Consider the following 19,151-nt stretch of genomic DNA (forward strand, 5'->3'; position numbering starts at 1 on the left):
CGTTTCTGTGATTTGCATCAATAAGAACAACACCTGGGTGGAAAATTATCGGCGGCCCACCCTGTATATGTATATAAATGTAAAAAAAGTATAAATGTGTACCTACTTACCCTTCAAGAGAAGATTCGACTAGAGATGCTACACAATTATCATACACTTCGCTTTGGTTGGATTCCGTGTCAAAGACATAGTTGTAGGTGAACGCCTTGTCACTGCCTAGAGTAACTTGGGGTTCACCTGGTGTTACTGTAGTGCAGATGTGACACATGTCAATGATCTCACGTGGTATCTGAGGACGAATCCTGGAAAAAAGAAAACGTATTAAAATAATGCAGAATAATGAAGGAATAGCTATCTTTTTCAATGCAAGCTCACTGAATGTCGGTCTTTGATAAGGATTTGAAACGGACTATTAGATTGAAAACAATTTTTCTTCTTTTTGTAGTTTCTTCTCCTATCGGAGATTGGCTATCGTCACAACTATCCGTACCTTATTGGCGGCTGCTCTGAAAAGATCTACTGAGCTGCAACTATACCACTCTCTTAAGTTTCCCAGCCAGGAAATTCTTCTTCTTCCTATGGATCTTTTACACTTAATTTTACCTTGCATGATGAGCCGTAATATATTATATTTCGCACCTCTGGTAATGTGTCTTAAATATTTCAGCTTTCTTGTTTTGATGTTCTTTATCATCTCGCAATTCTTTTGTAGCCTTCTTAACACATCTGTATGTGTAACTTGGATCCATGGTATTTTCAAAATCCTTCTATAGCACCACATCTCCTTCCAACGTCTTTTGTATTGTCTACTTTTGGTGTCCAGCTTGCCATTCCATACAACAAAGTCGAGAACACGTAGCATCTTAAGGCTCTTATCCTCAGCTCCAGAGAAAGGTCTCGATTAACAATCATTTTTTTAATTTCTATAAATGTTTGTCTTGCATTTTAAATTCGTGTCCTGATTTTTCTACCTTGGTCATTGTTTTCATTTACCCAGGTTCCCAGATATTTGTAGTTATTCACTCTTTCTACTTGTTTCTCCTCGATATCTAGCCTTCCTAATGTATGTTGCTTGGAAATAATCATGAACTTAGTTTTCTTAACGTTCATTTTGTAGTCAAATAGTCATATTTTATACTGACTTGATGTAATCTATTTACTAATCGTTGCAGTGCTTCTAGACTGTCTGCAAAAATAGCGGTGTCGTCTGCGAATCTTATGTTGTTCAAGATTTTTCAGTTTATTGATATACCCTGTATATGTAAAACAACTGCGCTGTGTTAAAAAAATAAAAGCAAAGAAAAAAATATCTTTTTTAAAAGGTGTGTTTTTTCATAAACTTTAAGATGATGGTATTTTGTTTATGGCGTAGATAATTTAATTGTTTATAAGGTGAAAATCAGTACTTCATTCTGCATCAATTATTTGTAAGTAAACAATTAAAAATGAATATACTTTAAAAAATGAAAATCTGAGACATTACGAAGAGAATGAGACCAAAAAGCCGTTCTAGATATTGACAAAGCACCTGTACAGCTATTTGAAAATGTCATTATTTTTTTCTCTAATTGGATAAATAAATAGAATTATTGTTTAAAAACTACTCGACCGATCGGGACCATCTTTTGCACATAATATTTGAACTACATAAAAACACACTGTGAAATGTTTTAAATATTTTTATTGCTTATTTTAATAATTACAAACAAACTAAAAAAATGCTTTTGGGCTTTAACTAACAATAGCATTTTTTTATAAATATTTTTTAAAAGACTAAGTTTTTAATCTAATAGCACATAAAACGATATTTAAAATATGTATTATTTTATATCCTGCCAGATTGAAAACAATGGAAAACTTCTCTGGTTACACCATCCGAGGCTTCTAAAAGTGCAAGCCATACGGATGCTGAAACTAAAGAAAGATGAGGGAATTTTACAATTTATAATTCACATCCTATCTGCTCAGCGTGGTAAATTTCCAGCGAGAATAGTTCCCTTCGTACTCCAAATAGAGTAAATATACAGGGTGTCCCGAAAAGATTGGTCATAAATTATACCACAGATTCTGCGGTCAAAAATAGATTGATTCAACCTCACTTACCTATATACAATAGTGCACACAAAAAAAGTTACAGCCCTTTGAAGTTACAAACTGAAAATCGATTTTTTTTCATATATCGAAAACTCTTAGAGATTTTCTATTGAAAATGGACATGTGGCATTCTTATAGTAGCAGCATCTTAAAAAAAAATTAAAGTGAAATTTGTGCACCCCATAAAAATTTTATGGGGGTTTTATTCCTTTAAACCCCCCGAACTTTTGTGTACGTTCCAATTAAATTATTATTGTTGCACTATTAGGTAAACACAACGTTTTTAAAACTTTTTTGCCTCTTATTACTTTTTCGATAAGCCAGTCTTTATCGAGATATTTTGAATATTTGTCGAATCCACCACATATTTGTATATGGTTAAGTACGATTATAGAGAGCTGTTAATAATCTGAAAATTTATTTATAATTTACATTATTAGGTATATTTTGAAAAAGAAGAAACATCTCGATAAAAGGTGACTAATCAAAAAAAGACTAAGAGGCAAAAAAGTTTTAAAAACACTGTGTTTACCTAATGGTACCACAATAATAATTTAATTAGAACGTACACAAACATTTGGGGGGTTTAAAGGAACAAAACCCCCATAAAATTTTTATGTAAACATATTAAAAAAGAAGTCGCATCCAGATAAAAACTGGATTATCTAAAAAATACCAAGAAGCAAAAAAGTTTTAGAAACGTTGTGTTGAACTAATGATACCACAATAATGAATTAATTGGAATGTACACAAAAGTTTGGGGGGTTTAAGGGAACAAAACCCCCATAAAATTTTTATGGGGTCGAAAAATATCACTATAATTTTGTTTTAAGATATTCCTGCCATAAGAATGCCCCATGTCCATTTTCAATAAAAAATCTCTAATAGTTTCCGATATATTGAAAAAAATTGATTTTCATTTTGTAACTTCAAAGGGCTGTAACTTTTTTTATGAGCACATTTGTACTAAGGTAAGTTAGGTTCAATCGAACTATTTTTGACCCCAGAATGTGTGGTATAATTTATGACCAATCTTTTCGGGACACCCTGTATAAATTAAAAATGAATAAACATTTTCAATTTCCTTGCAACCCGAAACTGCAGCCGCATTATATTCTAGTTCAATCATAGAGTACAGCAAGTATCTCTACCGGTTTCGGGGCTTTTTAGCCCCTCATCAGGAGATACATATGCTCTTCTCTCTGACCGAACCAGGATAAAACTCCGCGCGAAGTCACGGAATGCAACAAACGAAGGAGAAGAAATGGCAGGGATGCCCTAGCTACTTCTGCTAGAAAAAAGACTTTAATCTAATAGCACATAAAACAATATTTAAAATATTATTTTACATATTAAATATTGTTTTATGTACTATTGAAAACTTAGTTTTTTTTCTAGCAGATGTTGCTAGGGCATCTTTGCCATTTCGTTCGTTGCAATCAGTGACTGCACGCAGAGTTTTATTCTGGTTCAGTCAGAGAGAAGAGCATATGTATCTCCTGATGAGGGGCTAAAAAGCCCCGAAACCGATAGAGATACTTCCTGCACTCTCTGATGGAACTAGAATATAATGCGGCTGCAGTTTCGGGTTGCAACGAAATTGAAAATGGTTATTCATTTTTAAACATTTTTTAATTTAAAAAATCTAAGTTTAAAGAGCAAGTATTTTTAAGAGAAAGTCTGTTGAACGTTTTCATCTAAAAAGCTTAGTTTTTCACAATATTGAAGTGAGCGAAAAAGTAGCTTTTTTTGCTTAAATGTTAATAAAAACCATGACGGATAAAAATTTCGATAGGCACGGGATGGTATGCCTTTTCCATTGACTTGTCCCATATATTTCAATAGCGCTCAGTAATATTTTATTAGGAAGTATTACGAATTATCATCAAGTTTCATGAAATGCACAGTTTACTTTTTAGTTAGCAGCGGATTTTAAACTTCTAGCAATAATGACAAACAGAGTTTCCTGAGAAATTAACAAAGCATTTGATAGACCCATAACCCATAAAAATAAAAGAAACAATACAAATTTCTTGATTAATACAAAATGGTCTTGGCATTCAGCTAATGTTTAAATAATTAGAATTAGAGGCATCCAACATCTAATACATCCGTTTTGTAGACAATATAAATGAAATGACTTTCCTAATTGTATTTTGTGTTTTGTAGTTTAACATGCAATTAAAAGTTGTTTTATGTTTATTAGCTTGTTCGTGAGTGTAGTTTCCTTTCTTGATTTCACGCAACACAGATGGCATAAATAAAAATTGCATAATTGAAATTACTATGTTGGTTATTATCGACCTCGGATACCACGTGCAGTTGTATATTTGCTAAAAAAGCGATAAGAGTTACCTTAAGGCTACGGCTCCACGGGAGGGAAATTGACGCTAGCAGTAGCAGTAAAATGAACTTAAGGTTCCGCAGAACGGAATGGGAATAGCCGAACTGAACCGACTACGCACAAGTCCTGTAGTCGGTACAGTTCGGCTATCCCTATTCCGTTCCGCGGAACCTTAAATTCATTTTACTGCTACTGCTAGCGTCAATTTCCCGCCCGTGGAGCCGTAGCCTAAGGCTACGGCCAGACAAGCGACAATTTACGGCACCGTAAGAGCAGTAAAATGAAGCGCGAAAATGGGACCCACGGTGAGTGTAGTGGATGGCTAGTAGGGTGGTGCGAAAAAAGTCAAGATAATCCAGTATCACTATGGTGCGGAAAAGTTGCGATTGGTAATTACAGAAAGAAAAACAAAACAAAAATTTTTCAAATCGGACTTTATCTTCCGATCCCGCAACGGGCCTAAAGATTATGAAAAAATGAAATTTTACCTTTTTTTCGGAAATTTTTATTTATTCTCCATGTACATTTTATTTATCGCTATAGTAAAATTTATTTTCAGTTTGCATGGTTGAGTAATAAAAACAATAGATTTACGCATTTAACGAATATCTTCCGATCCCGCAAGGTCAATCAAAATCTATAAAAATTTGAAATTGTTGATGATTTTGATAAATTAAAAACATTTAGTTATCCCATTTTTCTATTAAATTGTGAAGCTCTTCGCTTGTTTAGATATTGTATAATAATATTTAAACGACCCAGAGCTCACAAGGAGAAGGTGGTTGCACTTTTACTCCACCCGCACCCTTCTCTCCATACATACCGGGTGTCCCAATAAGAATGGCTCTCGGCCATATCTCAGGAACCGTTTATAGTAGAGCTTTGAAATAAAAAATTTTATAACAAAAGTTGCCTCAGGAAAAGCCTGGAAATTATTTTCATAATTGTGGGTCCACCGCTAGAGGGCGTAATTGAATATCAAAAATAAAAAAATCTAAATTTTACAAAATTTTCCTAATGAAGGGGCACTGGAAATTCGATTATTGTATTCTTCATCAAATTCTGCGCATATTTGATTTAACAAGTTTAACTCTACCTTTGCAAATAAGAGGTGGGGGTGAGTGGGAATCTTGTTATGAAAAAATGACTGTAAGTCCGGTTCTGCTAAATCAAATTTTGAAAACTGGGTCTTATTGAAGACAGATCTTTTTCTTCAATGTAAGCGTGATAATTGTGAACCATCCTAATAAGTAATAAGCCAGCTGGGAGGCGTTATTTAATTTTTTTCAGAAATCTAGTTTACTTTGTAAAATATTAAATACAAGTATGCACTTTTAATCATACTTTAAAAAATTAGATTAAATTAGCAATAGAGTAGCGAAAACCGCATGTCGATACCTTTTTCCTATCTCAAGATATCTCGAGAGACGTGTAAATTTTATACATAACTGTTACTATCACCGGTAAACTAAGTTAATGAAAAGTAGTGTGCTGTGGAAAAAAACAAAATAACATTTTCCAGATGTCAACGTATAAAAATATAATTAATTAAAACAACAATATAAAGAGAAACAATACTATTAAAATTAAATATAACACAGAAAAAATGAACTACTTAGTGACGACCTAAATATTCAAATTGTTGCCCATCATACACTACTCTAGAATACATTATCCAGAGAATACTAAACGCCATTCAAAGCATATCGAGAGCAGAAATTGAGACTGCTGTTCAATCTACTCTTGAAAGAGTAAATGTTTGCAACGAAAATGATGGGCAAAAATTTGAACGTTTATGTCATCACTAAATAGTTGTTTTTATTTCTTTGTAATAGGGCTTTTCAACGCTTCTCATTTGTTTCGAGCCTCTGTCATATGCCGTATAATCCGTGTATAATATTAATATACGAGATATGAACGAGGCTCGAAACAAATGAGAAGCGTTGAAAAGACCTAATATACGTTGACAGCTGGAAAATTTTTCTTTGTTGTTTCCATAGCACACTACTTTTAATGAATTTCGTTTACCGGTGACAGTAACAGTTATGTTTTTAAATTTACACGTTTTGTAAGATATGTCGAGATAGAAAAAAGGTATTAACATGCGGTTTTCGCTATTCGGTTGCTAATTTTGTCTAATTTTGTAATATGGTATTAAAAATGCATGTTTGTATTTAATATTTTCCAAAGAAAACTAGATTTCTGAAAAAAATTAAATAAGGCCTCCCAGCTGGCTTATTACTTATTAGGATGGTTCAAAATTATCACGCTTGCATTGAAGAAAAAGATCTGTCTTCAACAAGACCCAGTTTTCAAAATTTGATTTAGCAGAACCGGACTTACAGCCATTTTTTCATAACAAGGTTCCCACTCACCCCACCTCTTATTTGCAAAGGTAGAGTTAAACTTGTTAAATTAAATATGCGCAGAATTTGATGAAGAATACAATAATCGGATTTCCAGTGCCCCTTCATTAGGAAAATTTTATAAAATTTAGATTTTTTTATTTTTGATATTCAATTACGCCCTCTAGCGGTGGACCCACAATTATGAAAATAATTTCCAGGCTTTTCCTGAGGCAACTTTTGTTATAAAATTTTTTATTTCAAAGCTCTACTATAAACGGTTCCTGAGATATGGCCGAGAGCCATTCTTATTGGGACACCCGGTACAACCAATGAGTGTGTGTTTTTTACATTATTTACATAGTACATTTCTTTTTCATTTGTTTGTGTCCAGCTTTTAAACGTCAACTTTGAATTTTGATTTGGTGGTAAAATCTGGCAGCATGGACCTTAATTTAAGTGTTGCCTTGATGAATCCATTTCTTGATTGGGTTCCACATACATTAGACGATACTTCCGTGACCAACTCTACGTACCGCTAGACAGCTTGCGTATGACAGGGATGGTTTTGTACATTCCAGTCTGGCATGTTGCTTAATATAATGTAGGAACTTATATCTTCATTTCAAACACTTCGAAGAACTGGTGGAGAAGATAGTTTTGCAACATTCCAATCTAATATTTCAGTGTAGTCCTATGCTTCAAAATTTAAAGTAGGAGGGAATTTCTAATACTTTTGCCCTTGGCTTTAGTCTATCCGGCTTTTAACACTCTCCTTAGCCTCAGCTTTCTAATGTGTTTTCTGTCTCCCTACTACTTGAAATTTTGAAGCACTGGGAATAAACTGAAATAATAGACTGGAATATAATGTTGCAAAACTATTGCACACTGTTGAAAAACTATCTTCTCCACCACTTCTTCGAAGTGTCAAATGAAGATATAAGTTCTTGCATTACATCGGGCGACATACCAGACTGGAATGTACAAAACTATCCCTGACACACGCAAGCTGATGAGCGGTGCCTAAAGTTGGTCACGGAAGCATCGTCGAATGCAGGGGAGGCCAACCCGTCGATCGCGTCCCCAAGGTCAGTCGATTGATGGCAAAAAAAATTATCTACCTACCTACCTATTCCCGTCCTAAATATTACGAAAATTCCTAGTCGGTAGATCGCAGAGAATTAGACAGGCAGACAGTAGATCTCGAGTCCGATTAAGTTAATCACTCCTGGTCTAATGTATGTGGGCCCCAATCAAGTGATGGATTCATAAGGGCAACACTTAAATCAAGGTCCATGCTGCCAGATTTAACCACCAAATCACAATACAAAGTTGACGTTTAAAAGCTGGATACAAACATGAAAAAGAAATTTACTATGTAAATAATGTAAAAATCACACTCATTGGTTGGTTGCGAGAGAACGGTGTGTGTGGAGCTGGAAGTGCAACCACCTTCTCGTTGTGAGTTCTGGTTTGTTTAAGCATTGTCATACAATATATAAACAAGCGAAAAACTTCACAATGTAGGAGAAAAATTAGATAACTAAATGTTTTTTAATGTATCAAAATCATCGAAAACTTCAAATTTTTATAGATTTTGATTGACCTTGAGGGATCGGAAGATATTCGTTAGATGCGTAAAACTATTGTTATTATTACTAAGCCATGTAAACTGTAAATAAATATTACGATAAATAAACATATTACTATAAACGATATTACTATAGCGATAAATAAAACGTATATGGAGAATAAATAAAAATTTCCGAAAAAAAGGTAAAATTTCATTTTTTTTTCATAATCTTTAGGCCCGTTGCGGGATCGGAAGATAAAGTCCGATTTTAATAATTTTTGTTTTGTTTTTCTTGTAATTACCAATCGCAACTTTTCCCCACTATAGCGATAGTGGATTATCAACTTGACTTTTTTCGCACCACCCTAATGGCCAGACTGAGCTGTCAAATATCGCGCAGCAACATCGAACGGGCCCATCTTCGGCGTCGTATCGCAAACAAATGGACTTGGGTCCAAATTTGTAGCTCATCTAACCACAACAACGACCAAAACACTGCCTTTTTACTGCAGCTACTGCCGCTTCATTTTACGGCTCTTACTGCTCTTACAGCGCCGTAAATTATCGCTTGTCTGGCCGTAGCCTTAGAAATCACAGAGAGTGATTCATACTCATAGCACATCCTTGAGAGACGCGCCTTGTTCGGGATGCTATGCGCCTATGGGAAAAATGGGTGCTATGCTATGTTGTTGCGCGATATTTTACAGCTCAGTCTGGCCATCCACTACACTCACAGTGGGACCCATTTTTCGCGCTTCATTTTACTGCTCTTACAGCTCCGTAAATTGTTGCTTCTCTGGTCGTAGCCTTACCGACTTAATCTGTTCTATGTGGTGTACTGGCAAGCTCAGACCCACAATCTCAGATTACTCAACAGAGTAGGTTATACAGTGATGAGTGCGCTAATAACCGGCAAAATAACGTAAAGGACGGAAAACATATTAAGTTGTGAGATAAAAAGAGATGAAACTAGTAGAGGTGGGAAATTTAGCGATTGAAACGTATAAATTTACATTATATTGATTATTTCCCACCTTTAGACGTATCGGACGAGTTTGGCAACTACCACTGTGACAGTGACAGTATTAGTTGACACTCTCTGATACGTCTAAAGGTGGGAAACAATGAATATAATGTAAATTTAGAAGTTTCTACCGCTAAATTTCCCACCTCTGCTAGTTTCATCTCTTTTTATCTCACAACTTAATATGTTTCCCATCTGTTGCGTTATTTTGCCGGTTATCAGCGCGCTCATCACTGTATATACGTAGATAATATATTGTTGTGTATACATACAAGGTGTTTGATAAAGAATGGGCCATAGCTTAACCTTAGATACCTGAACCTGAGGTTAAAATAGGTCGATTTAAGCTAACTTACCTTAGTACGAAAGTTGATAATAATCTAAATACAGGGTGTCAAAGTTAAACTTTTATTTTATTTACTCTTGAATATTTTCTAACAGGCATGGGATAATAACACGAAATTCGGTAAGCGGGGATTTTTTGGGACAAGAAATCTAAATTCGCTACCAAAAATGATGAATTATCCAGAGGGCGCCACAAACGCCTGTCAGCGCTCATTTAATAGGTTCAATTTTTTTTACTACTGACTCTACATACTTTTTTAATTAAAAGTTTTATTCTCTTAATATTTTCACTTAAAAAAGGTATACTAGATTCATCTCGCTAAACTCAACCGTTTTCGAGATAAACTCATTTTAAGTCTGCGAGGCAACATAATTTTTTGCATATCATTGCAGTTACACTCGAAAAATAATTCAAAAACCAAACAAATTTTCAAAAATGTATCGCAAATTTATTCAAATGAAATTTCCGATGCAATGACATAAATATGAGAACTGGCACAATTATTACGGTTTCAAGTTGTTTTTTCGGGTGTAACTACAATGATAATATGCAAGAGTTTAGCGAGATTAATGTACTATACCTTTTTTAAGTAAAAATATTAAGAGAATAAAAGTTTTGATTCAAAAAGTACGTAGAGTGGGGGATAAAAAAAATTGAACGTATTAAATGAGCGCTGAAAGACGTATGTGGCGCCCTCTAGGTAATACATAATTTTTGGTAGCGAATTTAGATTTCTCGTCCCAAAAAACCCCTGCTTACCAAATTTCGTGTTGTTATCACATGCCTGTCAGGAAATATTCAAGAATAAATAAAATAAAAATTTAACTTTGACTTTAACTTTCGTACTAAGGTAAGTTTGCTTAAATCGACCTATTTTAAGCTCAGGAATCTAAGGTTAAGCTATGGACCATTCTTTACCAACCACCCTGTATATGAAGCTTTAGGCAGCGTTTAGACGCCGGGATAAATCCGAGCAATTTATCGATATCGATCGAGTTGTTTCAATTTATCATCGTGTGTAAACGGTACATCCTACATCGTAGCGATTTATCGGAATTGGAGTTGGATTGTATGGATTGCATCAATTTATTGTAACGATCGATTTGTTTCAGTTTATAATCAATCGCGACAATATATCGCAGCGTCTAAGCAAGCTTTAAAAAAATCGATAAATCGTAGCAATTTATCGCCACAATAAATTGCCTGCATTTATCGCGGCGTCTAAACGCTGCTGTTTATGGATTCTTATCTTATTTGTTCACAGTAGTAAGTTTACCACCTATAGGCCCCATTCAAAAAAGGTGAGAATATATAGGTATAGGTGAGAAGGTGGTATAAGAGAGATATTGCAAATTTAACACAGCCTACGTTGCGCTATTTACACCGCGCTATTTTGGCAGAATTGACATTTCTCAGACGTGTCATAAATACAGATATTGCACAACATTTTGGTTGCGGTATTTTTACGGCTCAATTAAAAGCCTTTTGTTCTAATTTGTATGCAATTTAAAATGGTACAAGGCTTAGAAGCTCTCATTTTGGCCAATGCTAATGATGAATACATCTAGCTCCCAACGACTTATCCAATTTGTAGTCACGTTGTTTCTATTAGCTTGTATTCGTAATCTCCATTCCAAAATTACTTCCGTCCACCCATCGTCAACTGCTCTTGATACTTGCTACATGACCTACCCAGTTCCATTCTAGTGTTGTTATTCTTTCAATTACGTCTGCTACTCCTGATCTGTTGCTTCTAGTAGCATAGATAAACCCATAACATTATTCTCTCCATCTCCATTTCCGCAACTTCTAGTTTACTCACCGTTGTTCTTAAGAATGTTTGGGTAAGTCTATATTTGTAAGTCTATACCGTAGTTCATTACTGGCAGAAAGCAAATATTAAATACTTCTTTAAGTGCCATCTCCGCGACGGAGGTCGGCAATCATCATAGCTATTCGGACTTTAGAGACGGCTGCTCTGAAAAGTTCATTTGATCTACATCCGTACCATTCTCTTAGGTTGCGCAGCCGTGATATTCTACGTCTCTCTATACTTCTTTTTCCTTGAATCGTTCCCTACATAATCAGTTGGATCAAGTTGTACCTATATTTCTCTCTTCGTGTAATGTGTCAGACAGAGATTTGCATTTCTCTATTCATTTTTCTCAGAAATTCTTTGTTTGTGACGTGTTCTGTCCACGATATTTTCAGAATTCTTCTATACACCTATTTTTTTTTCATACAATTTGAATGATTCCAGTTTTTTCATTGACGCCGCATTCAAGGTCAAAGCTTCTATTCCATAAAACAAAGTCGAGAAAACAAATCTAACTTCAAATCTCTTGTACAGAGCACCCTACTCATTTTGTTAAAATTTGCTCTAAAGCTGATTAAATACTGATTAAAGCAATAAATAAATTTTTCTTTTTCTTTTATTTTAAGGTTGATTTTACAACAATTAAAATGTGTTGTTTTTCTACGAAAAACGTATTACAATAAAACACCGACTTCATAAAAAAGACTAAATGAAAATTTTTTAAACATAAAAAAAATTAAGAGTATAGAGAGATAGATTAAATTAAGTGACGTATGAACTACAATTTTTTAAATATGATGACCTTATGCTATTCTAAATATGACATTTAATTGGTTGATGCACTAACTATTTTCGGAAAGCTTGGTGATGAACCTACAGTGTATTTCAGACAATTTAATAAAACGGTTAATGAATTGGGACGGTAGCCCCAAACACCAAGTGATGCGAGTAAATAATAATTAATTATTGGTATAGTTACGGTTGTGTTTATCAAAGATTAAAAATAATATTAAATAAAAATATCACTGGTGTAGCAATAAAATTATTAGAATGCAAAACTATCAGTTTGGGTTCTCCCCGGTAAAGGATAAGGGTTACAGCAGTAGGTAGTAGGTGCGCTGTCCCTGCTGTGTAAAAACAAATAATGGCATATATAAATATAAAGCAAGAAAATATTACGACAATGAAATAAAAAGTGTGAAAATGTAATTACTGAAAGAATTTCCAGCAAAGATTTCAGTAATAATGGGAAAAGTTTATTTTAATTGGCCAAATAGAAAATAATTTAAATGGAAGACACACGTTTGCCTATAAAATGATAAAATCGATTAAGGGAACAGAAAAAGGTACCGCCCACTTATAATTACGAACAATTAGATTTATATCATATTATGCATAGGCAATCATTTGTGAGGATTTATTAAAAATATTTCCTCTATTGTCTATTCTGGCGTCTCTAACCATTTTTTTCCATGACTTTGTTAAAAAGGAGGCTCGCCACCGCAAAAAAGGGAAAAACTAGATATAAGGCATATAATTAGCTATATAGTTGATCATCATCAATGGCGTTACAACACTTCGTGAGTCTTTGCCGGGTTTACTATTGCCTTCCATGTTTGTCGGTCCGGTGCCACTAATTCCCATTGCCTCACTCCTATTTTCTCCACATCTTATGTGACTGCATCTTTCCACCTTTTTCTAGGCCGTCCTACAGACCTTCTTCCATCTGGCCTTTCCCAGAACACATTGTTTATAAGGCGATTGTCGTTACTGCGTATCACATGCCCTGCCCATCTGAGTCTATATTGGGCTCTATATATCTGACTAGATTTTCCTTTCCGAATAGAACTCGTTATTGTATCTGCGCCTCCATTCGTTTGTCACGCTGTCTCTGCAAGGGCCATATATCATTCGAAGGATTTTACGTTCCCACACCAGCAATTTATTTACTTCTCTTTTTGTTAGCGTCCATGTTTCGCTTCCATGCGCGATTGCTGGTCGTATTATGGTCTTATATATCTGGATTTTTCACCTCGTTAAAGAAGTTTTGAGTTCATTAGATGTTGCATTGCAAAGGAAGATTTGTTTCCTGCCATTATTCGCGTTTCAACTTCTCGCTCTATTTTGTTGTCATTTGTGATTGTTGCTCCTAGATATTTAACCACTTCGAAGTTGTGATCGTTTATAATAATGTTTTGCCTTATTCACCGTCGTTCTTGTTTTGAGGCGACCATGTATTTTGTTTTGTCTTCATTTATTTTTGGACCGATGTTTAATGCAGCTTCTTCAAAGCTCGAGAAAATATCCTTAATTTCTAATGTTGATTGTGCCACTGCGTCTACGTCATCGGCAAAGGCGAGTATGATTTTTGCTCCCCGAGCAGTTATGTCTGGTTTGATTTTTGGATACATTTTTCGCATGACATATTCTAAGGCCAGGTTAAAGAACAATGGGGAAAACGGATCTCCCTGTCTCAGTCCAGAATTTACGTAGAAAGCATTTGAAAATTTTCCACCTATTCTAACTTGTGCAAAGGAGTTAGTTATTTACACACATTTGTGTTATCGTAGCTAGTTTCTTGGGCACGCCGAGCTCGATCATTGCCTTCCATAATGTTGCACGATTAATTGAATCTAAGCCTGTTTGAAATCTATAAAGATCTGATGTACGTCCTGATTATATTCCCAATACTTTTTAAGGATGTATTTGTCTTATTGTAAATATTTCATCAATAGTCGATCTTCCAGGCCTGAAACCACACTGGTAGTCACCAACTACTTCTTCGGCGTATGGTAGTAATCTTTTTAATAAGCTATATAGTTACAATAATACAAAGATTCCAGAACAAACTACTGAGAAACATTGTAAATTTTCCTTGGTACATTGGAAACAGAGACCACCATAAGGATTTAGGAATAGAAACTGCGGATATAATCATCAAGAAGATTGCAGGAAGTCACGAGTAATGACTTTATAGGTACGAGAATATTGAGGCAATCCAGCTCCTCGGTACCTACTACTGGGCAATCTAGAAGATTGAAGATGACAGTCTTTTGAACTAGTTTGAATGATAGTGAAAAACAGATCACAGTGCTTGTGGACGTGTGATAAATTCATTTTTTTCGAAAATGGGAGATTTTGGAGAGAAATCCCGAAACAGGTCGATTTTTATTTTTAAATTATGATTTTGGACATACATATGCCAGTGACATCATCCATCTGGGCGTGTGATGACGTCATTGATGATTTTTTAAATGGGAATAGGGGTTATGTGATAGTATGTATATGCCAAAAAATCATAATTCAAAAATAAAAATCGACCTGTTTCGGGATCTCTCCAAAATCTCCCATTCTCGAAAAAATGGCAAAATTCCATAATTTTGCCCCTCTCTGTATTTATTTCACTCTATATTATTTTCAAAAAAAAACACGGAATTCATTTTACGGTAAAAGTTTAAGCCTGCATTTAGTTACTTTGCGAAGTAGTTTATTTTTTATTCTTGCCTAATTTCCATACAGAGCGATACAAGACTCGGTGATGGAATTTTCATTTTGCGTCGTAAAAATTATGTGTTGCTAACGTTTGAGTCGGAGGTGTAATTATTTCCGTAGTGTTTGCAAGTACAATGCACTGTGTTGGAGAATCATTGTCGATATCGTTTGGAAATTTATTTCAGGCATGGAAAGAGTAGTAATTTGAAAAACAATTACTGGCAATGACGTTTCGATACTCCGTGTTTTGATCCTAAAAGATACACTCACCGGCACAAAAAACAGGCACTCCTGTAATTTTTGATAAAATTGCCTCCTAAATTTTATTTTTCTTTTATTGAAACTTATCAGCGACTGTAACATTATTCAAACCTATGCCCCGAAATCAGATCACCAAGATGACGAAGTAGAGTAATTCTACGAAGAAATCAATGAAGAAAGCCTATACTTATAAACGCCAAGCAAAAACCAATAAAATCCATAAGGAAAAATTTCCTGTAGCTGGCTGTATACCATTAATAACAAAAATTGAAAAAAAAATCTTCTGTGTAAAAGGTATATTTATTTAAAATCCCAATAAAGGGCTACATTAAAAAACAGAACGTTTTCGCTCTAAAAAGAGCAGCATCAGTGTTCTAAGCCTAAAATAAGTACAACCATAATTAGTGAAGACAAGAGTAAAAAATTTAAAGGTTGACCAAGATAAAAAATTAGGTTATACGTACAAACTCTACATGCTAAGCCACCAAAAATACATGGGTTAAAACCCTTTAAATGCCGACCAAAAGTCTTACATTGGCATAATATTTATTAAACCCTGACGATGGGTGAAATTTAAACAAGATATACCTCAAAGCATCATATGACTATACCACGTGCATGTGGGTGGTTGAGTTGATTTCTGTCTTCAAAAAGAGAAAGGTAAAAGCCAACTAATTACAGGTGACAGGTATGAAAGCGTTTCTGACTAATGACAGTACGAGACAGACGGTCCAACATGAAGTTTTGTGAACTGATATGTAGTTAGGTACACTAGCCAATAGTTTTAAAAATTTATTTGTGGTAAAATTCGATAATAACAACAAACATCGTGTGCTGGGATTACAAGTATTCACTATTAAGATAACAAGAATAATATACGGAGTGAAAATAACGTTATTTAAAACCAATTGTCAGCGGGGTTTAATAAGTGTATTACTAAAGATAGGCAACCAACCATACGCGAGGTGTATTTTAAAATAAAATAAAGATCTTATTTTGTTTTAATAGTTGAAAAAGAATAATTTGCCCATATGATCAAATGCATTTAGGGCAGAGAAAATAAGTAGATTTTTTAAACTATTAAACATGATGAGGGCAATGTCTAGGTTAAAGTTGCTATTCTTATAAGTATGTAGTTATTTGACATCCAGCACGAAGATGATTGATGTACCTAACCGAATGAAATGAGAACGTCAACAAAGGTATGACTAGTGGTAAAACTAACTACATATCAGTTCACAAACTTCATGTTGGACCGTCTGTCTCGTACTACTGTCATCAGTCAGAAACGCTTTCATACCTGTCACCTGTAATTAGTTGGCTCTTACCTTTCTCTTTGTGAAGATAGAAATCAACTCAACCACCCATATGCACGTGGTATAGTCATATGATGCTTTGAGGTATATCTTGTTTAAATTTCACCCATCGCCAGGGTTTAATAAATATTATGCTAATGTAAGACTTTTGGTCGGCATTTCAAGGGTTTTAACCCATGTATTTTTGGTGGCTTAGCATGTAGAGCTTGTACGTATAACCTAATTTTTTATCTTGGTCAACCTTTAAATTTTTTACTCTTGTCTTCACTAATTATGGTTGTACTTATTTTAGGCTTAGAACACTGATGATGCTGTCTTTAGAGCGAAAACGTTCTGTTTTTAATGTAGCCCTTTATTGGGGTTTTAAATAAATATACCTTTTACACAGAGGATGTTTTCTTCAATTTTTCAAAAACCAATAATAATAGACGAACTAAAACAGAGAGAAAAATGGAATACGAACAAAAACTGGATTCAGGATTCAAAGTTTAACTCCTTGTCTATTAGTTCCTTAATTTCTACAAAAAGCATTTCTCAATTTACATCACTACAAGAGGTACCTAAACCAAAATATTACCAGTAAACTGTAAGTAATTGTATTAAACAATCCTGCAAAAAAATCGTCATACCCTCACAGCTTATTTTTGAAGGATTGTTTGGTAAAAACATTTACAATTAATTGGTAATATCGTCTGACAAGGACGACGAATCATGGAATGAAGGCCTAGAAACAATAAAAGAAGCCGAGGACGATCACCGACTATAATAAATGAACCGACGACATAAAAGGAGTAGCGGAAAATTGGCTATAAGCAGACCAGTGTAGAGAACACTAGAAAGAACTGAGGGAGGCATATGTTCAGTAGTGGACGCGATTGGCTGATTGATGATGATGATTGCCCGACAAATTTTTAAGGGTATCTACTCCAGTTGTCGGACGCACTAAATTTAAAAACTTCTACATTTACGAACGCTCCCTCCCTAAAATTTTCCGAAATAGAAAGGAGGTCCGATTCGACATAAATAACTAAATAAAAAGAGTCTCATGAGGGAGGTACTAATTTTTTTAAAATGGTGGGCGATGGGCCCAATGACTACAAACACCCAAACTTATATGGAATCACCATGTATTTCAAAGAAATATTTATTTCTGTTGAAAAAACTTGTTATTGTTGCGAAGAATATAGGTTTTTATTGAAAATAAACAAATCGATAAGACAATCAGATAGTACAGCTCGGTACGGTATAGGTTATTTGCTTGAGTTGCAAATTGAACGAAAATAAATAAACGTCCAAAAACGAAAATATGCCTCATGTGGGGTTATAGAACTTACAACGGGGAAAAGATTATTGGTCTTGTGAAGCAAGTAATGTTCTCAGAGGGACATAGCTGCAGAGCTAGGCGTAACTTAGGGCGTTCTGTCCAAAACCCATGCTAGGCAACAGGAACTAGGAAAGTTTAATAGTAAAGCTAGGGAAAGTCGCCAAAAAGTAGGAAAGGCTCCCCCTGATCGTTTAATTGTCAAATCAGCTAGAAAACACCCAACCATTTCTCACCTACAGCTCCAAAAGCCGCTTTTGGAAGCTACAGGTGTAACTGTTTCAGTTGAAACGAGAAGAAGAAGAGTTCGTGCCAAGAAGTATACAGCAGGAGACAGTTATGGGTTCCCGAGTTATCCAAGCATCACAAGATTGATCGCCTAAATTGGTGCCTTCACCACCAAAACTGGAACATTGGGAATTGACAAAATGTGCTATTTTCAGAAAATGTCAGGATTTGTGTAAAATCAGATGACCCACGAAATCGTGTACTTAGAGGTCGAGGAAGACAAGCAAGAACGAAAACTGTCAGATTTGTTCACAAATATTTAAGTGGAAGTGTAATGTTCTGAAGAAGAATTGTAATCCGTAAAAAAACTCCTTTAATTTTCATGCAATCAACTTTAACTGCTCACAGGTATGTTTATAACCTGTAGTTAGGCTCTGGAGAGGTGCAACAGGAGAAAATTTAATTTTCATGCATGATAATTGATAATAGACCTCCACATACCATTAGAGTGACTAGAGACATCATTGAAGCAGATGGTATCCCTTGTTTGGAGTGGCCTGCTTGCTCACCCGAGCTTAACCCTATAGAGTATTTGTGGAATATGATTAAAATGCACATGACATCCCACGAAAGGGATGTCAAAAAGAGATGGAGAAAGTACTTTGACAGCTTATTAAATGAAGAATTTGACAGACAGCCTGTAGAGTCAACGGAGACAGTAGCAGCAATGGTCACTAAAATAACAAACGAGGAAGTGGCTCAAGCGTTTCAAAAAATAAAGAAAGGAAAAGCGGTAGGACCAGATGATATTCCTGGGGAAGTATGGAGAGCATTGGGAGAGACAGGAACAAGGTGGCTAGCAGGTCTATTTAATAGAATTATGGAAGTTGGACAAATGCCAGACGAATGGAGAAGCAGTATACTGGTGCCTGTCCAAAAGCAAGGGAGATATATAACAATGTACAAACTACAGGGCTACAAAACTGCTTAG

At 35.0% G+C, this 19,151-nt stretch overlaps 1 protein-coding gene across 1 annotated transcript in view; it reads right to left on the minus strand.

Annotated features, from left to right (window-relative positions):
• Positions 1–19,151, minus strand: part of LOC114334548 (kinesin-like protein KIF21A) — a 391,021-nt gene that overhangs the window by 80,176 nt on the left and 291,694 nt on the right. The window contains exon 2 of the mRNA XM_050641339.1: positions 111–302. Within this exon, the coding sequence (XP_050497296.1) occupies positions 111–302 (192 nt within the window). The remainder of the gene's footprint in view (positions 1–110; positions 303–19,151) is intronic.

Source organism: Diabrotica virgifera, chromosome 10 (genome assembly GCF_917563875.1).
Source record: "Diabrotica virgifera virgifera chromosome 10, PGI_DIABVI_V3a".
NCBI lineage: Eukaryota > Metazoa > Arthropoda > Insecta > Coleoptera > Chrysomelidae > Diabrotica > Diabrotica virgifera.